The following is a 26,128-nucleotide window of genomic DNA, read 5'->3' on the forward strand; positions in this document are numbered from 1 at the left end:
CTTCAGCAACACAAGGGCGCACACAGTTGGCCCTAATGAGTGTGTGGACAGCTCTGGGCTCTTAGGTAGACCCAGAAAGGCCAGTGCCACAGCAGGGCCCAGTGACAGCCCTACCAGCCCTGGTTTCCTGGCCCCAGCACCACGGGAGGGCAGCGGCACTTGCGCCCAGCTCTAAGGGGTAACTGGAATTCTCTTTCCTCGCCAACCAGCTGTGAACTAATTACAAAAAGTTTTAACTAGTCAAGCCCCTCTCCAAGCATATGTTCCCAATTAAGTCAGACGGCAGCTGATTTTAATCAATCTTCCTTGAAGCGGCCTAACTTGAGGCTTCCAGAGGGAGTGGGAGCAGGGAGCGGGGAGGGCATCGCACAGGGGGTGCGGGGGTGGCAGCCAGCTCCTGGGGCCTCGCTCTGTTGCCCAGGCTGGAGTGCAGTGGCGTGATCTTGGCTCACTGCAATCTGCCTCGAACTACAGGTGCCCACCACCACGCCCAGCTAATTTTTGCATTTTTAGTAGAAGCGGGGTTTCACCATGTTGGCCAGGCTGGCCTTGAACTCCTGACCTCAGCTGATCCACCCGCCTCGGCCTCCCAAAGTGCTGGGATTACAGGTGTGAGCCACCCTGCCTGGCCAAAAGAGAGACTTTCAGTGGTCTTGCAAGATCGGGTGTCAGGTGGGCAGGCACACCCAGCATGGTCACAAGCCACTTATCCCCTAGTGTGCAGGCCCCTCCCCAGGTTCCTTACAGGCTGAGCACTATGGCGGGGGTGGGGGGGGTTCACAGTCTTCCTGGACATCGCCTATTGGTTGTGGGGCAGGGGCTGTAGGTTTTTTTTTTGGGGGTTGTCTTGCTGCATTTTGTTGCAGCCCACGATGCAATGCAATCCTAGTCAGCTCAGGGTCTCTTCAGATATTTGAGTTACAATCTAAGTGGCTGGGCAAGCCGGTAAGAACAGGCAAAACGAACTATTTTGCAGACTAGTAAACTTTCATCTTAGACTAAACTTCTTTGGTTTGGATGAGGGCAAGTAAGGTGGGTGTGGGGGAGGGGGGGAAGGGGAGCCTGACAAACAGGCATCAGTGATCCAAGCAGGGGCCTGGTACATCCTGTTTCTTCCGTAGTTTGCTGACCTAAGCCGGTTCAAGGCACTTTATCTTGGAAATAGACCCCTATTTACATTATTTCCTTCAGTTGCACAGCCCTGGGTGTCCAGAGTCAGGGGCAGCCTGAGCCACCACAGGGCCTGTGAGGCCTCACCTTCCCCAGGGCCACCCTGGGCATCCCCCGACTAAGGTTGAAATTGTAGGCGGTGTCAGAGGTGGCAGCAGCTGGAGGGCTGGCTGGAAGTTCCCAACACTCCACAGGCCAAACCCCAGCGGCCTCCCCACCTCACTGCTCTGCACTTCTCCCACGCTATCCAGACAGTCATCCCTGTTGCCCTGACCCAGGAGGAATAGCTCCTGAATCCTGGGCTAGGATCGAGGTCACATCATGGCATAAACATCTGCTTCCCCAGGACTACCAGGCCCAGCCCTGTCCTCTCCCCAAATGGCCACGCTGGCCACACTGTGGCCAACACCACGCCTCAGCTCTGAGCAGCTGCAGGACATGCGGGGGGGCAGAGCCCCCACCCCTCCAAGGCCCTGGCAGAGCTCAGGGGAGGGTCACAGGTGACACTGCCAGCCCCATTCCTCATGCCAACCCCGTGGTGTGTGACAGCCCTTGGCATCTCCCACAGAGGAGTGCTCCACTAGTGAGCTCTTGAGCACACATTGTTTCTGCACAAGACGAGGATGGTGGCCAGGCCCCGCCAGCTGTTCACCAGGTGCTGGCACAGCACTCATCCACACCCCTCGCCTTGTTCACGCCTCAACCAGCTCCAAGGGCCGGCCGCTGAGGGTGCCCTCGGGAAAGGGCTGGAAGCAGGAGCAGGAAAGCGGTAAGTGGTGCCTGCGGGGATGCCTGACCCCCCGTCAGCAGGCAACGTGGGCGTCAAGGAGCAGGGTTCAGGCTCTGCTCAGCCCAACACCCAGAAAGACGTTCAGCAGCTCTGACGTGAAGCCTCTGGTGGGTGGGCAGCAGCTCCGTGACCCCTCCCTGGACACCACGGCCCAATTAAAACAAGATGACAGGTCCTAGGCTGAGGACAGGCCAGTGCGGCTCAGAGCTGCCCGTCACCACAGATGTCACTCCTCCCATCTCCAGGAACTGGTCATAAAAAATAGATTTGATCTGCCTCTAATAGGTGCCAAGATAAAATCAATGGCCTGTCCAAAAACCCGGTAACCTCAAACCTGAGGGCTTCCTGCCATGCAGCAACTCAGACAGGAGGATGAAAACCAAAGAGAAAGAACAATTAAAAGAACACAAACAGCAGTCCAGCCTCGCACGGCAGATCCCAGGTGGGCATAGTGCAAACTCGCCCAGAGCCCACTCCACTAATACCAGGCGTGTGGGTGGCGCAGGGCGGAGAGGACCCCAGGGGCGACCAGTGCAGGCCTCTCAGCGGCACGGCCTCCCCGCCAGGCAAGGCGGTGCACATGGGAGGAAGGAGAGCCCAGAGAGTTCAGAGAGACGAGCCGGAAAACAGGTGTTCTGTGGCAGCAGGAACCACGGACGTTCATGCTGCACAGAGAAATGCGAGGCCCCAGGCGGTGCCGCCCCCAGAAGCTGCCCCGCCCTCACCTGCAGCACACGCCGCTCCAGCTGTGCCTCCAGCATCCTCTTTTCCTCCTCCAGCCGCCTCCGCTCGCCCTCCAGCTCCTCGACCTTCAACCTGCAAAGAGAGCAAGACGGTGACCAGGTGTCCGTGGCCAGCCATGCTGGGGAAGTCCTGCCCTCTGGGTGACAAGGAAGCGAAAGGTTAGGAGATCCAGCTCCACAGCTTTAGTTTTAAATACATGTCTGTGAAGCTCAGAGTCCAGCGATAACATCAAGAGAAAACTGGAAAAGGACACAAGTACAGGATGGGGGAGTCCGTGGCAGCCCCCGCTCAGCTGGAGGAGCCTGTGCAGAGAAAGTCTCCGTCGACCACACCTTGGCTGTGGGAACCAGCCCGAGGCAGGACGCCTGGGAGTCAGTGTGTCCGTCAGCCACTCCCAGAGGGTGATGTCACGGCGGAGTGCAGGGGACACTGAGGGACAGGAAAGCGACCTCAGGACATCTTCAGAAATGAGGAAAAGACAGGAAAGGACTTCGACTGCGGGGTGTGGAAGGAGCTGATGACGGGGGACCACAGAGGCACAATACAGATGAGAAACAAAAGCAGGCTTCGGGGTGACCACAGTGAGTTCCCTTCTCCACAGTGGGAAAAGAATGCAAAACAAACCTTCATGGCCGCAACCGGAATGGGGCCAGTTGTAGTTCACTGTAAGCAGCTGTCTAGTTTTGTCTTCACTTCTAGATCTAATATTTTGAATGAAAAATATATTCATGTGGTTTAAAAATCAAAAAGTCTGTCAAGGCCCACAGTGATGGAAAGATTACTCGACACCGCACAGGGCCAGGAGTGAGGACAGGAGTGAGGACAAGAGTGGGGCCAGGAGTAGGGACAAGAGGGGGAACAGGAGGGGGAACAGGAGTGAGGACAGGAGTGGAGACAGGAGTGGGGACAGCTATTCCAGCCTGAGACCTGCTCCAGGGTGCTCCAACACACCACAACAGCAAGACCCGAGGAAACCCAATTCTTGCCAAGAAACCTAACTGCATCTCTGAAAGAAGATCAAGAAGATGTATACAAATGCAAAGATGTCTAGGACACAACAAGCTAAAATTCACAATGCCTGCCATCCAATCAAAGATTACCAGACATTTAAAGCAGCAGGAAAACATGGCCTATAATGAAGAGATTAACCAATCAACGAACACCTACCAAGACACAGTGTTGCACGGACAGCAACACTGGCAAACGGGGACATTAAGAGAGTTGTTAAATCTAGTGGAAAAATGGAACAGTTCAGACGTGGAAGAGACACATGTAGAAGTGGAAACTACAACATCTCAGATAAACACACTGGATGGGATTAATGACAGAACAGAATCCGTTAGAGAAACAGAATCCGTCAGGGCACAGCAACAGAAACTATCAAAAACAAAACGCAGAGGCGGGCGCGGTGGCTCACATCTATAATCCCAGCACTTTGGGAGGCCAAGGCAGCTGGATCGCTGGAGGCCAGCAGTTCAAAACCAGCCTGGCCAACATGGCGTAACCCCTTCTCTACTAAAAATTAAAAAAATAGCCGGGCGTGGTGGTGTACCCCTGTAGTTCCAGCTCCTCAGGGGGCTGAGGCCTAAGAATCGCTTGAACCCGGGGGGTGGAGGCTGCAATGAGCCCAGATCACCCCAGTGCACTCCAGCCTGGGTGACAGAGCGAGGCCCTATGTCAAAAACAAATAAATAAGCAAACACAGAGAGGAAAAGATTTCTGAAAAATGAAAAGAGAATCACTGAGCTGTGGGACGGCTTCATGAGGCATAAAATACACGAATGAGAGTCCCCAGAGGAAAGGAAGCAGAGGAAATGCCGGGACAAATACTGTCAGAAAGTTCCAAATTCAATGGAAAGTATAAAGCTACAGATGCAGGAAGCTCAACAGACATAAGGCAGCACAAGGAACACAGGCCCGGGAAACAAGACGCTGGCAGGCCCAGAGCACATCAGGACGAGCCTGCTCAGGACCACAGCACGGAAAACCACCTTCAAGGCAGAGGCAGTGCCTACGGAGGCACAAGGTGGGGTTCTCATGAGAAAAAGTGCAACGGAGAAAAGAGGAGAGAGAAATCTCTGAAATGCCAATAGAAATGAAAACCACCACCTTAGAACGGTGAAAGCATTTCCGAAAACAAAAGCAAATAAAGACGCCTTCGGATCAGACATGAAAGCTGAAAGAATTCATCATCAACTGCTCTACAGAAACGTCAGGGAAGGCCTGCAGGCAAAGGAGGATGAGGGTGGGGCGGGGCACATAAACCCGGATCTGCACGGGGAACCAGGAGGGCTGGAACAGCAACTGCACGTAGGGAGAGCTTTCTTATATTCATGTCTGTTTAAAAAATTTAAACTATTAACGTTTTAAAGTGATTAATGGATTAAACAAAATTAATGAAAATATATTGGGGATTTAATATATGGACTAAATAAAATGTATGACAACAGTATAAAGGCTGGAGGAGAAAAACCAACATTGTGGCTATAAGGTGATTATGCCAAAAAAGGAAATCAAACAAAATCAGAAAAACAGCGAAGTAGATTGAAAAAAGGTAAAAGGAAAAAAGAAAAAAAACAGGAAGAAGGGAATGAAGAAGAGACAGACAAGCAGAAAATAGTAAAATGACAAGATCAAAACTAATCATATCAATAATCAAATTAGATGTAAGTAGCCTAACCACAATTAAAAGGCAGACACTCATACTGGATTAAAAAGCAACACCCAGTGAGACACCGCCGACAATAAAGACTTTTAAATACAAAGATGCAAAAAGGCATAACATGCCATCACTAAGAAAACCAGCAAGAGAAAGCTGGAGACGCTACTAATACCGGAAATAGTAAATTTCAGAGCACATACTATTACCAAGAAGGTAACTTACAATAATAAAGAGATCTATTAATCAAGGGAAAATAATCATCCTAAACACGTGTGTACTAATAAAAGAGCTGCCAAACAAATGAAACCAAACTGGCCGGAGAAACAGACGGGTCCATGATGACAATCGGAGACTTCAACATCACTCTCTCAGTAGCTGATAGAACAACGGGCAAAAAATCAGGAGGACAGGGATCACATGATCCACCAATTTGACCTGTTTCACCTGGATAAACGCTTCAACTCTAAGAGCAGAAGGTCCAGTCTTTTCAGGAGCACCTGAACTATGTACCAAGACGACCTCATGCTAAACCGTGAAAGAAGGCTCAGTCTATTTAGGAATTTCATAATTCTAACTATGTTATAGGACCATCGTGGAATTAAAGTAGAACTCAGCACCAGAAAGTCATCTGGAAAATATCACTTACAAAAGCTTCCAACACCATGAAACACATAGAGATGGAACGGAACAGGCCAAGAAAAACCTGCAGGTGACAAGCTCGGAGCACTGCGGACAGAGATCCAGGCGACCTCCACACAGGCAGACAGACATGCCTTGTCCACAGGCCGGGAGACTCTGGGTGTTGGGAACGCACTTCTCCCCCAAATTAATCCACAGAATCGAGCAACCTCAGTTAAAATCCCACAGGCTTCTTTGTACAAACTGGCAAGCTGATTCTAAAATTCATATGGAGAGGTAATGAACCTAGAATAGAGAAAACAACATTGACAACGAAAAACGAGGGGCTACCTAATTTCACCAACTATGTTAAAACCGTAGTAATCACAACAGTGCAGTACTGGTCTGCAAGACAGACAGACCAACGAAACAGAACAGAGTCCAGAAATAGGCGTATAAACACAACTAATTTTTGAAACATATACGAAGGCAATTCCATGTAGAAAGGACAGTCTCTTCAACAAATGGTTCTGGAACAATTGGGTGTTCGTGGGGGAAATAAAGAATTTATTTAATTCTTTATTTAATTCTTTATTTATAACCTTGTACAATAAACGAAAATCCTGCTCAATCCTGAACCAAAAGTTATGAAGTTACTAGAAGAAAATACAGGAGAAAATCTTGTGAATTTGAGACAGCCAAAGATTTCTTAGCCCTGATACCTGATAGGGTTTGACTGTGTCCCCACCCAAATCTCATCTTGAATTGTAGCTCCCCTAATCCCCACGTGGTGCGAGAGGAATGTGGGGGGAGATAACTGAATCACAGGGCGGTTTCCCCCACACCGTTCTCATGTGTTGCGGGAGGGATGTGGGGGGAGATAACTGAATCACAGGGCGGTTCCCCCACACCGTTCTCATGTGTTGCGGGAGAGATGTGAGGGGAGATAACTGAATCACAGGGCGGTTCCCCCACACCATTCTCATGTGTTGCGGGAGAGATGTGGGGGGAGATAACTGAATCACAGGGCGGTTTCTCCCAGATCGTTCTTGCGTGTTGCGGGAGGGACGTTGGGGGGAGATAACTGAATCACGAGGCGGTTTCCCCCACACTGTTCTCATGGTAGTGAATAAGTCTCACAAGATCTGATTTTATAAGGGGTTTCTCCTTTGGCTTGGCTCTCATTCTCTCGTCTGCCACCCTGTAAGACGTGCCTTTTGCCTGCCACCATGATTGTGAGGCCTCCCCAGCCATGTGGAACGGTGAGTCCATTCAACCTCTTTTTCTTTATAAATTACCCAGTCAGGGTATGTACGTCTTTATCAGCAGCGTGAAAATGGACTAACGCCCAAAGGATCACACATTAACAGAAAAAACTGAAAAATTGGACTTTATCATAAAACACTTCTCTTCAAAACACCTGATGAAAGAACGAAAAGACAAGACACAGATTGGGAGAAAATATCTGGAAAGCAAAGAATCTGATAAAGGCCTTGTAGCCAGAACATATAAAGAACTCTCCCAAACTCAACAACAATAAAAATAATCAAATTTTAAAATGGACAAAAAACAGGTGCTTTACCAAAGAAGATCTCTACAGATGACAAGTGAGCTGAATGAGACGATGCTGAACACCATTAGTCATTTGTGAAATAAAAAGCAAAAGGCCACAGTGAGACCCGACGGCCAACCTATTACAAGGCCTAAACGAAAACTTTTAAAAAACTAGCTGGGTGTGGTGACGTGCACCTGCAGTCCCAGCTACTCAGGAGGCTGGGGTGGGAGGACCAGCTGAGCCCAGGAGTCAGAGGCTGCAGGCGGCTATGATCTCGCCCCTGTACTCCAGCCTGGGCGACAGAGCAAGACCCTGTCTCTAAAAGAAACATTTAAAAAAATAAAAGAGGGACTAAGTAAAAAGACTGTGCTGCATGCTGGTGAGGAGAAGCTGCACCTCTGGAAGACAGGCAACCTCGGAACACGTTACACACGTGACCGCCAGCCACTCCACACTAGGCGTTTACCTGAAAGAAAACGAAGTCGATTTCTACATGGGACTTTATTTATAATACACAGCAGTTTCATTCAGAATAGCCAAAAACCAGAAAAACTCCAAATGTCCGTCACAAGGGAACATATGATACGACAGAACACGACTCAGCAGTGAAGACGACGCAGCTGTGTGCACAGTGATCTCTCCCCAAACCAGCCATGCTGTATGGAAGAGGCAAAAAGGCAGAGACCACACGCTCCAGGACCGACGCCATTCCCAGAAGACTCGACAGCCTCTCGCCAATCTACAGTGACGGAAAGCACGTTGGCGGGTGTGGGGTGGGGAGACGAGGCAGGGAGGAGGGATTCCTGTCAAACAAGAGCACGTGTCTGGGGGTCTTGAATGTGAATGTGGTAACGGCTCCACGGCTGTGCGTATGTGTGTGTACATGCAAATTCACCACACTGCACTTGACATCCGTGCAGCTTACTGCACACCGGATATACCTCAGGAAAGCTGTAAAAACCGTACTGTAGTGAATGACCTCTGACATCTGCTTCCTGCTTGTATGGTGCACCTGCAGGACATGCTTCCAGAGGCGGGGCTGCTGGTCAACCCCACAGACCAGCCCCGCAGACGTGCGCTGCCCTCCCTGGGTGTCTGGGGCACTCCCACTCACACCAACATCCTGAGCACGGGCCTAGAAGGTATTTCTGTAGCAACAATGCCTCGCTCTTCGTGAGGCAGGGAACGCCGGCAGGGGAGACATCTGAGCACAGCCCAGTGTCACTGTCTCTCAGGAGGGCGGCCACACGGTATGAGACCTAGCACACACCTCCGGCACCAGCTGATGCCTTCTGGAGAGGATATAGGAGCCCCACAAGTCCTGCAGCTTTACAAACAACCCCCTCAGTCTGCCCATCCAATCTAGCAGGGAAGTCCTGGTGCCTGAGTAAAGGGGAGACTGGGGCTCAGAAAGCCATCTGAGAGGCCGCTGATCACAGAGCTGGTAAGGGGCCTGGCTGGACAGCAAGCCTGGAAGAGGGCCCAGGGTGGGTGTTCCTGACCCCCGCCTCCCAGGGCTTCTCAGGGGAGTGAACCTGCCCAAGGTGACTGAGTGACGACACGGCGGGGGCCTCCAAGGCCATCTCCGAGAAGCTGCCTTCTGCAGGGACTTCTTGACTTAGGGAGATGCTGGATGAAAAGCCCCAAGGCTCCTTTTAAAATGATTTATGGATTCTGAAGGCTTGGGAGCAAAATGTTTACAAGGGCTGAATTTGAATGAGTGCACGCATGTAGCTGCAGCCATGTTAACAGAATGACCTGTGTGACCCACCCTCGCCGCCACAGTAAGCCCACACGCGTGCTCGTTTGTGCACTGAAGGGGTGCGTTTTCTTCTGCTGTCCTCCTTTCAGACAAACTGCCACCGCACGGACAGCGAGAAAGAGAACACACGAAACAAGTTGCGGGGGGTGGTGTTCAAAAGCATTCTGGTTTGCCTTCAGATGGTTCAAAGTAATCAGTTCTGGCATAAGCTTCTTGAAATGGACTCACTGCAACTTTTTTAAACATGAGGAGTGCCACATAAATTAGCTGCAAGCCTAGATCTTTCCTCGGGAAGATGACGCCAATCAAAGCAGGTGCCTGTATCGGAGCGTGTGCATGGAAAGCAGCTGGAGGGTAGCTGGGATCTTGCTTATAACAAACCCATCAAACACGCGGGAAACTTTTGCAAGAAAAATGATTAGTTGTTTTTGCTGAACTAAAAGATGCATAATGTTAGGGGGGGTGCCTCAGGTGAGGCTCTCAGGGCCTGGAGAGGGGACAGTAGGGGGACCCAAAGCCCATTGGACAGACAGCATCCAGTCCAGGAAGCCCCTCACCCAGGCCAGCTTCCCATGGGTCCCAGACCCCTGCACTGCCCGCCAGCCCCTCCCCAGTGGGCCCTGACCACCACACTTCACGTTTTACTTCTGCCTCCTTCATCAAACGGCTGGCTCCATGTTACTAGCCCTGATCATGATGTCTGGCTTACAGCAGGCACTGACGACCACTTCCCTTGAACAATGGGTGTGGGAACCCCACCAGAGAGGCTGGCGAGTGGGGTACGTAGGACCCCCAGCTCTGGAGATGGTCACACAAGGGTAGTGGGGCCCAGCTTAACCCAACACTCGCTGTGTGTCCTGACACGGAGCGCCCCACCCCTCCAGGCTGGTTTGTCATAAAGACAGCATGTGACAAAGCCCCGCAGACATGGCAGTGTGACGGGGTGCCCACGCCTGCCCTTCCTCTCCCACAGACACGGCTACAAAGCCAGCTCTGGAAGGCCCACCGCACTGGTGGGCAGGGGACACTGTGGCCCTTCTCTCACTCCTCTGACCTCCGCCTCGTGCCAACATCCAGGTGGTGGTGAGGCTGCTGTACCAGGAGCTCAAGGCGAAGTCCTCTGGCACTCACCTGGGGGCCAGGAAACAAAGCCACTGAGCTTCAGGAACGTGGAATCCTCCCTGCTTGGAGTATGGACTCCCCGGCCCCCGTGGTCCCCGCCTCCACTCTTCGCACATGACCATGGGCTGAGCCCACGGGGCTGCAGTGGCGGCAGGGAGCCTGAAGCAGGAGCTGTGCCCTCTGTCTGAAGCTGCTGTTGTTCCAGATGGGCAAGACAAACTCCGGCTGCGTTTTCCTCCCTGTAATCCTTCCTGCATGGCCGGGCGTGGGCCCAACCTCCATGACACCAGCAGAGTGCAATGGATGGTGCAAAGAGAGCCCCACGTCCCTGGAGGACCACAAAGGGGAGACCCAGAATGTGAAAGGACCCAAAGATCATGGAATGGAGGGACTGAAAAGGGTGGTTCTGGGGAGTTGGGGGGCGTCCCTGGGTCGGCCCATGCCTGGGTCCCATCCACACTGGCCTCTGAAGCAGACGACAGCTAAGCTGACAGGCACTGCCACCGTCCCAGGCCAAGGCCAGCAGCACTGCCAAGGCTTCACAACCTGAACTGGGATGGGAACCGCACGCCACAGAAGGTCGCTGGGACCTAGGCTAGAATCCACCCAGGTCGGCTCAATGCTAAACTAAAACACTCACATTCCTCGCGCGACGTAAACACACAACCCCTCTCACAATGTTCAGGACATAACCCCAAATTACTCGGCACATGAAGAACCACAGAGATTTCAAGTCAGCCTGGAGAGGCAGTTCCAGCTGCCAGGGCCGAGGAGACAGGGCTGGATCATCTGGGAGGTGCGGTGGAGAGGGGCCGCAAGACGGCCCACGCAGACAAGTGTGCACGCTCTCGCAGCACACGGAAGCCCAAAGGTCTCAGCAAATTCACAGAAAAGTGAAGTGCTGAAAAAGTATTTAAGGAAATAAATGGCTTAAAAATCCCAAATTTGGCAAAAACCCCCCCCCCCCCAAAAAACCTATGGCTTCAAGAAGCTGAGCAAACTCCAAACAGAATAAACTCAAAGAAATCCACACCCAGACACGTCCAAATGAAACTGCTGAAAACTGAAGGCAAAAAAATTTTGAAAACAGTAAAAATCTGTATGAACTCAAAGGGAGTGATTCGAGCGTCTGCAAATCTCTCCCCAGGCAGGAACCGCGGCGAGCAGTAGGAACGCCGCACTCATGGCGTGCTGCGAGGTGAGGGCCGCGGGCCGCGCTGCGCGCACAGGGCAGAGCTGCTTCAGGAACACGAGAGGAAGAAAGATGGACCCACCCCGAGGGAATCGTAGCCACCTGCTCTCCACGAGTGGCCGCCGGAAATCCTTCAGAAGGAAAGAGGACATGAAGGATACCTGGAGCGCTGACAATGAAGGGAGAACAGACGGCAGCTTTCTGGGCTTACAGATAATACCCAGATCTTCTACTGCCCTCTTCAAAACACTGCATGACTGAAAACAAAACCTGTGGCATTTCCATGTCGGTGGAGGGACGGCAGGAAGGGAGAGGGCAAGGGACCTGCCGGGAGGGGCTTCCGGGTGTGACTTCAAGTGGGATAAGTACTCTAATTCCAAGAGCAAATACTCAAAACATCAAACTGAGAAATACAGTCACATGCCCATGCGCTAAATTAAAATGAAATACTAAAAACCACTCAAGTAACTCAACAGAAAGCAGGAAGCATGAAAAGGAAAAACAAAAATGGAGGAGACAGATAAAATAAATAATAAAATGGTAGCAATGAGAAGACAGAGATTGCCATGATGGTTTAGAAACGGACCTGATAACGTGATGTATACAGAAACTCAAAGAACGGGCACAGGTAGGCTGTAAGTAAAAGGACAGAAATATTTACAGCAGGCAAACACTACAGGAAAGGCAGCTGGCAGGAAGGTGTAGAAGCAGCACCGTCCCAGGAGCCACAGGCACACCTAGACCCTGACCTGGGCAGCTCAGGACTGTCCTGCCGAGAGAAGGCTCAGGGCTCCCTGGAGAAATGGCTGCTTGGAAAGCTGAGGCAGAGGACACGAGGTGAGCCTGGAGCACCCTGTGGTGCCGGAGAGTGAGGAAGGGCTCAGGAAACCCAATGACGGGGCACAGCGGGGCGCAGCCGGCCGAAGGGAGACCATGCAGTGAAACAAGTCCCGGTGCATGAACCGGATTAGAACACAGAGCATGCGGCAAACTCCCTTGAGTCCACACTGCTGGCAATAAATGAAGAAGTGAATAAACGGGGAAGAGGAGACATCTCCCCTCACAAAACTCCACATCATACGTGTAGAACTCATCCCTCCAGACGGGGAGCGTCGCCTATGCACAGAGGGATTCGCTTCCAAAGAACAGAGTGGAGAAAGTGCAAACAGCTTAGCGGACAAGGCACCTGGCAGAGTGTGCCTCAGTCCAGCAGCCAGGTCCACCAGCAACGCCTCAGTCCAGCAGTCAAGTCAACACTGCTGTCACGTGGATGTCAGGGGCTCCCTGACGGGACGTGGTGAGAAAGGACTTGCGGTCTGTGATGTTCCTTCTGAAAACCACAATCTCAGGTTAATAATGAAACACATCGCACAAGCTCGCTTCGGGGGCGTTCTAGGGACACCTAAACGTCCTGAGGTCAGGAGAAACGAGGAAAGACAAACTGTCACTCACCGACCAGCGTCAGGAGAGATGTGACGACTAAAATGTGCCCTGGGTGCAGCATGCAGGAAAGCCCGGTGGATCCAAACAAGGGCTGGAGACAGGCCCAGAGTCACACGCCGGTGACAAGCACCATGGCAGCGTGAGACGTCAACAGCACAAGAAACCGGGTGAAGGGGGTATGAGAACTCTCCAATTTCCACAACTTGCCTATTTAATCTGGTAAACGGTGTGTCAATTCCATCTTTTCAAAAAGTCAATTGTTGGCTGGGTGCAGTGGCTCACGCCTGTCATCCCAGCAGTTTGGGAGGCCGAGGCGAGTGGATCACCTGAGGTCGGGAGTTCAAGACCGGCCTGGCCAACGTGGTGAAACCCCATCTGTATTAAAAATACAAAAATTAGCTGGGCATGGTGGCGCATTATTGTAATCCCAACTACTCGGGAGGCTGAGGCAGGATGCCCTTGAACCCAGGAGGCAGAGGTTGCAATGAGCCAAGATGGTGCCATTGCACTCCAGCCTGGGTGACGGAGTGAAACTGTCTCAAAAAACAAAGAAACAAAAAACTCCACAGCTAGGTCCATCTCAATAGTGAAAGACTAAAAGCTTTTCCCCTAAATCAGGAACAAGACAAGAATATCTGCTTTCGCTGCTTCTATTCAACATAGCCAGAGCAATTAGGCAAGAAAAAGAAATAAATTGTAGCCAAATTGGAAAAGAAGAAGTAAAACCACTTCTCTCTCTTTGCAGATGCCAGGCTACAGAAAACCCTGAAGAAGCTGCAGAAAACCTGTTCTAGTCAATAAACAAAATCAGCAAAGTTGCAAGATACAAAGTCAACACACAAAAGATCAGTTGTATTTCTCTGTACTAGCAATGAGCAATCTGACAAGGAAATCAAGAAAACAATTCCATTCATAACAGCATCAAAAAGAACAAAACACTGTGCAATGCATTTACCCAAGGAGGTATAAGATTTGTACCCTAAGAACTGCCAGACATTGCTAAAAGGAATGGAAGAAAACCTAAATAAATGTAAAGTCATCTGTGTCAGGGAGAAGAAGACTGCACGCCATTTACCTGTCAGCAGAGTCAAACCCCCCTCAAGAACCACCACCACGGTGGACACTCGTACCTCCTGACCTCGAAATGTAGGAGAAAGCTACGTAAGTAAAAAACGAACTGACTTTTATACACAAACAACTTGGATGGATCTCAAAGGCGTTGTGCTGAGTGAAAGGAGCCAGTCTCAAAAGACTGCATGTTGTAGGGTTTGGCTGGAAAAAGCTGGATCATAGGGTGGAGCAGAGATCACAGCTGCCAGAGGGCCCTGTGTGGCTGGGTGAATGGAAATGGGGACCATGGAGGATTCCGGAAGTGATGACATTATTTTGCACTCTGATTATGGGGTGATTAGAATTCACAGAGCTGTATCCTATATGAAAAAAGTTAATTTTACTATATAATTTTATTTTTTATTTTATTTATTTATTTTTTTGAGACAGTCTCAGTTACCCAGGCTGGAGTGTAGTGGCACGATCTCGGCTTGCTGCAACCTCCGCCTCCCGGGTTCAAGTGATCCTCGTGCCTCAGCCTCCCAAGTAGCTGGGATTACAGGCGCCCGCCACCACGTCCAGCTAAGTTTTCCATTTTTGGTAGAGACGGGGTTTTGCCATGTTGGCCAGGCTGGTCTCCAACTCCTGACCTCAGGTGATCCGCCTGCCTTGGCCTCTCAAAGTGCTCAGATAACAGGCGTGAGCCACCACGCCCAGCCTACTATAGAATTTTAAAAGTAAAAAATTTTAAAACCTGCTGGGCTATGTCCTATATCTTACTGTGGTGGTTGCACATTTGTGCACACATTTGTTGAAATGTGACCCCGTGGCATCTGGTCGGGGAATGGTGGTGCAGGTGTAGATTATTGCTGGTATTCTTTAGAACTGCAGGCATGTGGTGATAGGAAGTACATCCACTTTTATTTGCTTTAATTATTGTTTTAAAACTCTGAAGATGACGCAGCCTCTATGACCTGCTCCCTGGATAAGGGTACCACCGCCCGCCTTTGGTACTCGCTGACCATGAACTCACGTTTAAATGAGTCCCTTCCATTGTGTGCGAGTTGCGTCTCAATACAGTAGATACCCTTAAACCCCTTCTCACGCCCGCAGTTAGAATTCAGTCGCGTGGAGATGCATGCAGTGCCAGCGAGCCCTTCAGTGTGCCAGTTCTACCTCAATACAGAAAATATCCTTAAACCCCTTCTCAGGCTCGCAGTTAGAACTTGACTGCGTGGAGATGCATGCAGTGCCGTGCTGGGCCCACAGTGAGCCCTGCACAAACGTCAGCTGCCTCTCACTGCAATCCCGGCCACTGCTGCTGCTGGGGGCTGTTGCCGTCACCACTAAGAAACACAAGCGATGGGATTTCTCAGTGCAGCCAGGCTCCCACAGGCTATAGTCAGTCTTTTCAGACACACAGAATTCTCTCACACAGAAGTCAAAACATAGCCAACAGTTCACCTTTGTTCTCACTAGGTGAAAACTCGAAACCACTCAAGCTTCAAAAGGGGTTAATCAACTATACGTTAAGACTTACAAAAACCTATAAAAACGTGGGGAAGTGTTTATGTTATAATACATAGTGGAGAAACAGGATGCAAATAATGTGTTTCACTTAAAATAAATAAATAAATAAATAAATAAATAAATAAGGAAAAATCATCAAAGACTTTAGTTAAAGATGGTGGCTTAAACATGTGCCTTTAAGTGTAATCTCTCTCAAAATCCCGGTAAAACAAGGGTAAAGATTTTGCTTACATTTTTTGAGGCATTTACCTGAAGACAAAGAACATAAAAGAAGACACAACATCAAATAACGTTGAGAATGGAAGCTAGAAAGCTTCCAGATAGACGAGTGGCCAGTGACCCCAAAAATGCTGAATCCTGAGCCAGCAATGGAACAGCCAAGAAACTTTGACACCACAAGTTCCCCAGCTTTGGGGATGCCCACCCCAGCAATGACTTCTGGAAGCAGGGAGGAGGGACCACTGGAACTGCAGGGCTGGCTGGAGACCTTTGAAACAGAATGAAGACCTCGTCAGAGATTCACAGCTATTTGTGAGAAACGTACTAGGAGGTCTGTGTCCTCCTTACCCTGTCTCCCTCGATGGTAACAAACTGAAATAGCAACATCAAAAACAGGAAAACTAACGCAGGTACAATCCAGAGACTGCTCGCCTGCCGCCAGCTCACAGGCACTTCCCTCCATGTCTACGCCCACGGGATCTGTCACACATGCGGATGTGTGCGCCCACAACCGCCGTCCAGACACAGGCCTGTCCTGACACCGGAAGGCTTGCCCCGCTGTCCTTGTGTACACACACGCACCCCCGCCCCTAAACCCTGGCAATCTCTTCTATTTTATCTGTCAAATTGATCTTAATTATTAACTGGTCGGTAGAATTCTCTAGGGAAACCATTTGGGCCTAGGGATATCCTTCTCATCTTTATGACTTCAATTTTTTATAAAGAGTTTACAAGATAATTCGGATAACCTATTTCATCTTGGCTGAGTCTGATGGCTTGTGGGTGTTGAGGAGTCTGCTGCTTCAAGTTGTCTGTGGCATAACACCCTCTGCTTAATGGCTACAGAGCCTGTAGCCATTAAGCAGAGCCTGTGGCCCCTATTTCATTGCTGATATTGATGATTTTGGTGGTGTCTTTTTATTTTTGTCAAATTCGCTAGAGGTTTATCAATTTCATTGAATTTTTTTTTCAAAAAAGCCCCAGCTTATTGTTTTAATAATTTTCTCTATTTTTTTTCTTTTCAATTTCATTGGTTTTTGCTCACTGTTATTTCCTTCGGCCTGCTTGTTCTGGGCTATTCTGCTCCCCCTTCTCCAGGTTCTTGAGGTAGGAACATAAATTAGAGACTGTTGGCCGGGCGCGGTGGCTCACGCCTGTAATCCCAGCACTTTGGGAGGCCGAGGCGGGCGGATCACAAGGTCAGGAGATCGAGACCACGGTGAAACCCCGTCTCTACTAAAAATACAAAAAATTAGCCGGGCGCGGTGGCGGGCGCCTGTAGTCCCAGCTACTCAGGAGGCTGAGGCAGGAGAATGGCGTAAACCCAGGAGGCGGAGCTTGCAGTGAGCCGAGATCGCGCCACTGCACTCCAGCCTGGGCGACAGAGCGAGACTCCGTCTCAAAAAAAAAAACAAAACAAAAAAAAAAAATTAGAGACTGTTCCTCTTTTCCAACGGGAACACTGAGCGTGACGTACTTCCTTCTCAGCACCGGTCTGGCTGGACCCCACTTCTTCAGATGTGTGTATTTCCATGATTGCTCATATACTTATTTGTACCGGGAGACTTCCTCCCCAACACGGGCAATGCAGACGTGTGTTGCTGATTTTCTAATGCTTAGAGACTTCCCTGTTGTTCTTCTGTTACTGACATCTAGTTTGGGTTCATTATACTCAGAGCACACAGTCTGAGTGAATTCGATTCTTTTGAGTTTACTGGGGTCTCTTTGATGACTGGTGATGTGATCTGTCATGACTGTCCGAGGTGAACGCAGAGGCAACAGTCCTCTGCTCTCGGACAGGGCGTTCCACAAACACTGATGAGGTCCTGCAGGTTGATGGGGACACTCAGTGCCATCAGTCGCGGAGAGTGAGGTGTGAGTTCTCAACTGTAAATGTAGATCTGCCCAATTCTCTGTTCATCCCAGCCACTTCTGCATCCTGGGTTTTGAAACTGTTGTTTGACTCGTATACATCTAGGAGTGCCAGAGCTGGGGGCAGAGTGGGAGTTCTGCCACTGCACAGGCCTGGTGGACACCATCCTGGCACACGCAGAGTGTGGACATGTGGCTGCTCATGAGGGCCACGGATAGGCGGGTACAAGCTGGGCCCCTAGAGCGGGAATGTGCACCTGCTCATGAGGGCCACAGACCGGCGCGTGTGAGCTCACCCCTAGAGCGGGAATGTGCACCTGCTCATGAGGGCCACAGACCGGCGCGTGTGAGCTCACCCCAGAGCGGGAATGTGTACCCGGCACACGAGGGCCACAGATAGGCAGGTGCGAGCTGGGCCTCTGCCTGTCTTGCCAACACCATGGAAGGAGGCATGAAAGGCAGCCCCCAGACTCCCTGCTGCAGGGTGCAGGGAAGGCCCTGCTGAGCCTCTGACATGGGGTCCTGGGGGTTGAAGACCACCCCCTACATCCTGCTCTGCCTCGTTGGTGCTGGGTGGGGTGGAGGCTCCGGTCCCTGCTGGGCACTGCAACACTACTGGACCAGAGAGCCAGAGCTGGGCCTGCCTCTGCCGAGTGGCACCAAGTTCCCTGCCATCAGCCCTGCTGACCCTGCCCAGCACAGACACGGGAGCAGTGCCAGCTGCCGCAGGCTGGGGCAGGAGACCCGCTCCCCGAGGGGCCATGCTGATGCCACTGGGTGGGGACAGGCCACTCTGCTGGCTTCTGCTTCTGGGAGTGAAGGGCAGGAGCCTGCATGTCACTCTGCACATTCTGCGTAAGATCTCCAGGCTGAGACAGGCCCTTAGGTAAGGCACAGGCAGGGTGCCCCACCAAAAGAGGAGTCCTGCATTGGTGGCACGCTTCCCTGCTCAGCCCCCAGGAGCTGGCAGCACAGGCACCCCCACCAGAGTCACCCAGGCTGAGAGGAAAGACCAGAGGCCCCTTCCGAGGGCTCCCCAGTGGAAGGCCCAGGCGGATTCCGCGGAGAAGCACAAGGCAAACGCACCCTGGCACAGGCAGCTGGGACCACCAAACACTTAAGGAAATCATCCAGTAAAAAAGGGGAAGGTCCAGCGCTGGCAGAAACACGGCAACTGAGAGCAACAGAGAACAGGGTTCACCCGGAGAAGAAAACTCTAAAAAGCACCATTATTAACATCAAAGACACAGTGACCCCACTGCCCCCGCGAACACCGACAGGATGTTCCATTGATGCAGGAATCCTCAGAGAACAGAAACCGACTCTCAGGAGATGAAGAGTACAGCAACAAATAAAACAAGAACAGGCTAACAAAGCTGAGAAAATACAGAAGGCAGAACAAAAAGAAGGAAAATAAGATCAAAAAGATTTAAAAGAGAAAAAACTATTTGAAAATCCAACATCCAAATAACAGTTTCAGAAAGAAGACACAGAAAACAGGGGAGAGGAAATAATCAGTGAACAGAGCCAAGAAAGCTCTCGAGAGCGGAAGGGCAGGAGACGCTAGAAGGAAAGGCCCGGAGTGCCCAGAGCAGCGCACAGAGCAGGCTCCGGCCAGAGCATGTGGGCAACCTGAGGATGCTGGAGACCAGGGGGAGGTGGGCAGGCTTTCGGAGAGGAAGAAGCAGGTCCGGGGCACAGGACCCAAGCTGCAGGCCGGACCCCAGCAGCACACCTGCCTTCACTGGCTGTGGTCACTGGCCCCACCTGCAGAGACCAGGCACAGGGGCCGCTGTCGCTACTGGCAGCCAGGCAGTGGGTGGGGGCAGCTCTGGTGGTCATGGGCCTGCTGACAGCACTGCCCAGCCAGGTGGAGGCGGCTCGCCAGCCTTGTGGGACCTTGTGAAGCTGCTTGTGGGAGGCAGAATGAGGCCACAAAGGCTCCCAAAGTCCCGCCCTGGGCTCCTGATGGGCTGGGCAGTTCATCACCAGCCCCCTTGGGGCCACGCTCTCCCACCTGGGACCACAGCATCTGAGGGTGGCCTCGTTCCGGCCGCAGCTGCCCTTCCAATGGGACCAATCACCTGTACTCCAGACCCGGCCCAGCCAGCAGGTTCTCCACAGTGGGCGGCAGGAGCTGCAGACCAGGACAGAACCAGGGAAAACCAGTTCCACTTTCCCAGACTGAACGCTCCCTGGTGGCCTGGGCTGGGCACGGTGAGCTCAAAGATCAACCCACTGCCCTGGAAGCTTGGCAGGCAGTGACTGTCTTTCTGGTTACCTCTACGTGGCTTCAGGAGCGGACTTAGAGCAGCTGTGTTTAATGGAGATTTGTTGGATGACAGATGATAATTTCTACAAAAGAACACTGAAAGTCTAGTACCTGGCCCTCTCTGGAAAGGACGCGGGCCTGGGCACTGGGTCCCTGGGGTATGAGTGGAGATCACAGAGCGTCCTGAGGACTGGGGACCTCAGATGAGTGGGGTCACAGGTCACCTCGCGTCCCCTGAGGCAGGCCGGCGTCTCCAGGGCCCCCAGCACCTCCCAGGACCCAGAAGGCATCGCACGGCCAGGAAGCGAAGGCTGGAGTGTGACTAGCAGGCGCTGGCACAGACAGGCGAGCCTCTGGAATTAGCGAGCGTCTAACCAGTTGCTAAATCCACAGGCAACATTCAGGATTTGCTAGACCTGCTATGTGACAGCAGAGAGGATGAGCTCAGATTTGTTCCGGTTGAGAGGGCTCCTCAACTGCTGCCTCTTAAAAATCCCCACTGACACCCTCTCTAGCGTCTGTGCTGAAAAACGATGCAATGTGATACATGTCATTCACATACAACAAACGGATGGATGTGAAAATGTGAGTGTGCACGTGGGCAAGAGCAGGCGCACATACGTGTGGCAGTGCGCGTGTGTGTGAGAACCATCCCTGGTCCTCCTAGGCAGTCAGAGGGGGGTGGGGGGCTGCACCATCCCTGGTGCCCACTGGGCTTCTCTACTGGCCGCCCATGGTTGCTGAGGGCAGAGGGGCTGCACAGGGCTGGGGTGGGTGGGGGGGTGCGGCAGAGCCACGGGTGTCTGCCATGTCTTCCCCTGAACCAACCACTTCAGAAAATGCCCCCCTGCATGTTTCATGAAAGGCTTGCAGGAAAAGCACTTCACACTCAAGAGGAGGAGGCAGATTAAAAGGAGAAATGGGTTTCATCCAAGGCGGGAAGCCTTTCTCATCTCCTCACCGGCTGCCCAGCCCTCGAGAGCTGCACGGAGAGCAAGATGACAGGGAGGCCTCTGGCCTCAACACTAACGTCTCCTCCCTGGGGAGTGGGGTAGCCACGTGTGCCCGGCATCCGAGACACTCTCCTCAGGGGCGGAGTCTGCAGCTCGCCAGGGCCCCTGTTGTCCCACCCACAAGCCAGAAGGGCTGCCTGTGGTGGTCCCAGGAAAACTAAGCACAAGCCGTGACATACGTGCCCTCACTCAGGACGACGGTGAGCTGCAAATACGGATGCTTCCCAGAGACGCACCGATCCCACTGCAGCCACAACAGGAAACTGAGGTTCGGCAACGCAACCCTGAGAACACTGCAACCGCCGAGGTCGAGGACGGGGTGGAGTGGGGCAGAAGGCCACCCTGCCAGGAGGGGCAGGGACGCCCCAGGAAGGAGGAGCTCTGGAAGAGAAAGCTTGGAAGGACGTGTGCTTAGTACACAGAGAAAAATAGCCTGGCCTGTACCCCGGTTGGGCGGGAGGCCTCACCTGCATGCTCCGCCGAGCCACCTCTCTCCCGAGAAGCTCAGGGAGGCAGCCCGGGCTCCACGGGCTCCCACCGCTGGGCCTGATCGAGTCTGTCACAAAAAGGACCATGTCACCTGGCTTCCCTGTCACTGCACACTCCAAGGCCCTCTCCCAGGTCCATCCAGCAGATCCACTGGCTCCCAAATCCTGACCACGGCTGCTGCGTGGCCTGAAGGGGGACTTCCCAAATGGAGCTACGAGGCCTGGCGGGCCGGGAAGGGTGGACGGTGCCTGCCATAGGCCCAGCCCCAGGCTCTTGGCTGTTTCTCCTGGGAGAAGGCCGTGCTGAGAGCTGAGGGCGACCTGCCGGCGTCTCCCCAGTTCCCATGAGTTAGCCACAGAGGCCCTTCTTTCCATCGCTGCTTTCTCCAAACAAAACAGTGGGGACGACAAGCTTTGACCTTGATGTAAAAGATATCAATGATAAAGGCCTTTTCTTACATTGTGAAAATAAACAAACCCCAAGCATACCAGCCCACACAAATCTGACGCCCGCCTGGCCATGCTCCCATCAACTGCAGAACGAGAGGCTCTAGGTGCCAAAAGGCGCAGCAGAAAGCAGAGCGCCGTCTCCGAGAGCGGGGAGCCGTGCGGCGCGATGCGCGCTCCTGCGTGGGCAGCCACGGGCCGGGGCACACTGACCTTCCTGCAACCTCTACGGATGCTGGAAGCCACTGACGCAACTCCCCAAATTTAAGTACCTACTCCACCACCTCCCACGTGGCTCCTGGGGCCTGGAGCACAGCGTTGGAGACCGCCCTGCCTCGCATGGCATTCAGGACCTTGCAGGGTCAGGCAGTGGCCACACCAGCCCAGCACTTCCCGACGCACTGCTATGCACGGCCTCTCCCCCTGTGCCCGCAGAGGCCCTTCTCCATGATGACAAGGCGCGGCCTCTGCTGCTGGTCCCAGCTCCCCCTCTCACAGCAGACATACATCGAAGCCTGTCCGGCACCTCATCCAGCCTTGGCCTTGGTGAGCTACTGACTTGCCTGGGCTTCCCTTCTGAGCCATTCCTTCTGTCTCGCTACACACCATCCCCTCTCTGCGGCCCCCAGGCCTGCTGCTCGGTGTGGCAAGGGTCTTTCTCCCCAGGCAGGGCTACTCCTGCAAGTCAGGGTGTGTGTGGGAGGCATGTGTTGTTCACCTCTGCACAGGAAAAGCCAACTCCAGCTTCGGAGGGGCTCCCAGCACTGATGCTTGGCGAGCAGGTGGCGGGGCTGCCCCTCTGCCACTCTCCTCCCCCTCCCCAGGCCCGGCAACCAGTGCTTTCTCCAGCCACACTCTTCCCCTTGAAGGCCTCCAGTGCCTGCCATCGCTCCTAGGAAAGAGACTGCACACTCACCACGGCCCCCGCCCAGTCTCCAGCTCCCCCCACACCACACCCACGCTCACACACAGCCCCCCATCCCCCACCACCATCAATCCGAACACCGCGCGCAGACGCACTTGCTAGGGGAGACACCCACTGTCGCAGGACCACATGCACCTCACAGGCTGTAACGACAGAGCCTCTAGGTGAAGAATGGACCCCAGGTCTCTAAGACAAGGAGATGCTGATGAAGACGGAGAGTACATCAGTGCCCACTCACCACTCCATCAGCCTCGTGCTCGGCCCTAGAGACGCCCACGACACACACTCAGTATCTGAACACTGAACGGCTCAATGGATGGAAACCAAACCGCTCAGACTCCGGCGGGTCCCAGAGAGGGCGATGTGTACGGCACAGCCCATGCGTGAGGAATGCTTCAGAGATGCTGGAGGAACCTTGAATCTAAAAGGCATCACAGCTGCCATGTGCAGAGCACTTCCTGGGCCTGGGTCAGCATCGCAGCTGCCATGTGCAGAGCACTTCCTGGGCCTGGGTCAGCATCGCAGCTGCCATGTGCAGAGCACTTCCTGGGCCAGACTAAAGGCATCCCTTTTCCTGCTTTACTCTCAGCAACGCTGAGAAAGGGGGCCATCCACGGGTGAACACCAGAACCCCAGGGTGTGACGAAGCAGAGGCTGCTGCCGCGGGGGGCCCAGGGGCCCACACACCAAAGCTGTGTGGCCAGGGAAGGGCGTCCTCTCCCCACCGCCACCCCCATCTCACTGCAGGGCCATTTGATGTCCCCTAGAACTGTCTCAGTCCCCTCTTCTCAGTTCCTCTGATGACCAGGAGAAACCCTGGATGCCCAGGGCCTGGCCTGCTGCAGACACTCAGAGCAGAGGAGTGGCCAGTGCAGGAAAGCCATGGCGTCCTGCCACCCCACCCTGTGCCCACAGTCACTGCCTGCCACAGTGGATTCTAGCAGGACACCCCACCCTGTGCCCACAGTCACTGCCTGCCACAGTGGATTCCAGCAGGACACCCCGCTCTGTGCCCACAGTCACTGCCTCCCACAGTGGATTCTAGCAGGACACTCGGGTGGCCACACAGCCACGTTCAATCCACACTGGAAGTGGCAGTGCCAATACAGTCACTAAAGCAGAGCCAGGAGCTCCACCTGCATCTCCCCGGAAACCTCTTGCCTGAGGATCCTGACGGATCCACAAGCCAGGGGGAGAGGAAGAGAGCTCTCGAAAAGCAGCCCGGCCTGCAGACCCTGGTCTAGGGACGCGGTGTGCAAGCAGGAGCTGGGGTGAGGGCACCCCAGGACAGGGCAGTGGCAGAGAGCTGGCAGCATGTCTGAAGCGCAGCCTGAGGGCTGCTGGACACGCCTGGCTGCCGCACTGCCTGGGCTCTGCTCTGAACCACACTCCGGGGCAGCCGTCTCGGCACAGCACTGCCACACAGCCCCTGTGGCTGCGGACCTGGCTGCAGCACCACCCCGTGATGGAGGACCTGCTCCCTTCTGAGCGTCGGGACACTGAGAGGCCCCCGCTGTCAGCGCTGGCTGGAGAAGGGCTGCTGAAGAAAGGCCCACACCAGCAGAGATGAGCGTCCCTGCAGAGAGGAACCTACGCGCATGGGATGTGACTTATACAGAAAAGCCCTTCCAGGAAGGCAGCAGAGGAGCAGGACTTCACTCCAGCCACCAACAGGGGAGCACACAGAGAAGGCCACAGGCTGGAGAGAGGGGACAGGAGGCTGCCACGACGTGTCTCCTGCACTCCCCTCCTCTGGAGAGGGCACACCTGAGCACGCGCACCTCCCCGCTGGGGACACACCTGAGCATGTGCCCTTCCTTCCTGGGGGACACACCTGAGCACGCGCACCTCCCGCTGGGGGACACGCCTGAGCACGCGCACCTCCCCGCTGGGGGACACGACTGAGCATGTGCACTTCCTTCCTGGGGGACACCCATGAGTGTGCCCACCTCCCCTCCCCCGGCAGGACACACCTGAGCACATCCGCCTCACTCACCCAGGACACACCCGGGCACGTCCACTTCCTCCCCCGCGGGACACACCTGGGCACATCCGCCTCCCCCCACCCAGGACACACCTGGGCACGTCCACTTCCTCCCCCGCGGGACACACCTGGGCATGTCCGCTCCTCTCTGGGGGACACACCTGGGCATGTCTGCTCCTCTCTGGGGGACACACATGGGCATGTCCGCTCCTCTCTGGGGGACATACCTGGGCATGTCTGCTCCTCTCTGGGGGACATACCTGAGGGTGTCCACCTCCTCTCTGGAGAACAGGAAGCTCTGTTCGGCAGAACTGGACTGAGACTTTAGCATCTTCAGCTCCATCTCCAGCTAGGAGAAAGCAAAGGACAGAGGGTTAGCCGACGTAAGTGCACCCAGGTGTGTGGGGAACCCCCGCCCAGGCCCCTGAGACCGCCCCTGGCAGCACCCCTGCCCTGGGCCGGGAGCTGGGGGAGACCTCTTTCCCGGAAGCCTGAAGCTGCCAGGCCATACAGCACTCTAACTTTGCAAACTCAAGTTCTCTCACTTGTGTCTCCTGAGTAGCAACAGATGCATAGGCTCCCGGTGGCGTGTGTGGGGCAGATGTGAGAGTCTCTGGGGAGGGGACACACAGCTGGGGAGAGAGCACACTTCAACGCTGCCGTCGGTTTGGTTTAACAGCTACCAGCCGTCATTTATTCTGCTACTTCCAGTTCCTCCATAGAACAGCGTGAGATGCTGCATCGCCCTGGAGGGAGCCTGGATTCTTCCTTTTTTTTTTTTTTTTTTTAAGAGACAGAGTCTCGCTCTGTCGCCCAGGCTGGAGTGCAGTGGCACAATCTCGGCTCATTGCAACTTCCACCTCGCAGGTTCAAGCGATTCTTCTGCCTCAGCCTCCCGAGTAGCCGGGACTACAGGTGCATGCTGCCACGCCTGGCTCATTTTTTGTATTTTAGTAGAGATGGGGTATCACTGTGTTCCCCAGGCTGGTCTCGAACTCCGACCTCAGGTGATTCACCTGCCTTGGCCTCCCAAAGTGCTGGGATTACAGGTGTGAGCTGTCGCATCTGGCCAGGAGTGTGGATTCTAACCTGCCCCTACACACCTGGGGTGGGAGGCGCTGGGGGCAGCAGACGGTGGGGAGGCCAGGAGCCAGAACCGACTGCAGGTTCAAGGAAGAGCAGGGCACAGATGGGGCCTGGTCAGGCAGGCTGGCGCAGGCTGAGGGGCTACGTGGGCACCAGCTCCAGGCTCTGGGGGTGCTAAGGGAGG

At 53.6% G+C, this 26,128-nt stretch overlaps 3 protein-coding genes across 18 annotated transcripts in view; 1 reads left to right on the forward strand and 2 right to left on the reverse strand.

Annotated features, from left to right (window-relative positions):
* The window catches only part of NUDT1 (nudix hydrolase 1), a 1,171,653-nt gene that overhangs the window by 866,451 nt on the left and 279,074 nt on the right, over positions 1–26,128 (forward strand). The window lies entirely within an intron of this gene.
* PSMG3 (proteasome assembly chaperone 3) overlaps positions 1–26,128 on the reverse strand; it is a 585,180-nt gene that overhangs the window by 409,205 nt on the left and 149,847 nt on the right. The window contains exon 1 of one of the 3 annotated variants that reach the window (XM_050784301.1): positions 10,499–10,504. The exons of the other annotated variants lie outside the window; for them this stretch is intronic. The gene's annotated coding sequence lies outside the window, so the exon portion shown is untranslated. Of the gene's footprint in view, positions 1–10,498; positions 10,505–26,128 lie in introns of those variants that run through there. 3 annotated transcript variants of the gene reach the window in all.
* MAD1L1 (mitotic arrest deficient 1 like 1) overlaps positions 1–26,128 on the reverse strand; it is a 423,851-nt gene that overhangs the window by 141,949 nt on the left and 255,774 nt on the right. For 10 of the 13 annotated variants that reach the window (XM_050784233.1, XM_050784234.1, XM_050784232.1 and 7 more), the window contains 2 exons: positions 25,119–25,207; positions 2,686–2,776 (listed from right to left, as the gene is read on the reverse strand). In XM_050784233.1, the coding sequence (XP_050640190.1) occupies positions 2,686–2,776; positions 25,119–25,207 (180 nt within the window). Of the gene's footprint in view, positions 1–2,685; positions 2,777–9,939; positions 10,146–25,118; positions 25,208–26,128 lie in introns of those variants that run through there. The other 3 variants (XM_050784242.1, XM_050784243.1, XM_050784244.1) reach the window with 3 other exon arrangements.

This window comes from Macaca thibetana, chromosome 3, assembly GCF_024542745.1.
Source record: "Macaca thibetana thibetana isolate TM-01 chromosome 3, ASM2454274v1, whole genome shotgun sequence".
In the NCBI taxonomy this organism is placed as follows: Eukaryota; Metazoa; Chordata; class Mammalia; order Primates; family Cercopithecidae; genus Macaca; species Macaca thibetana.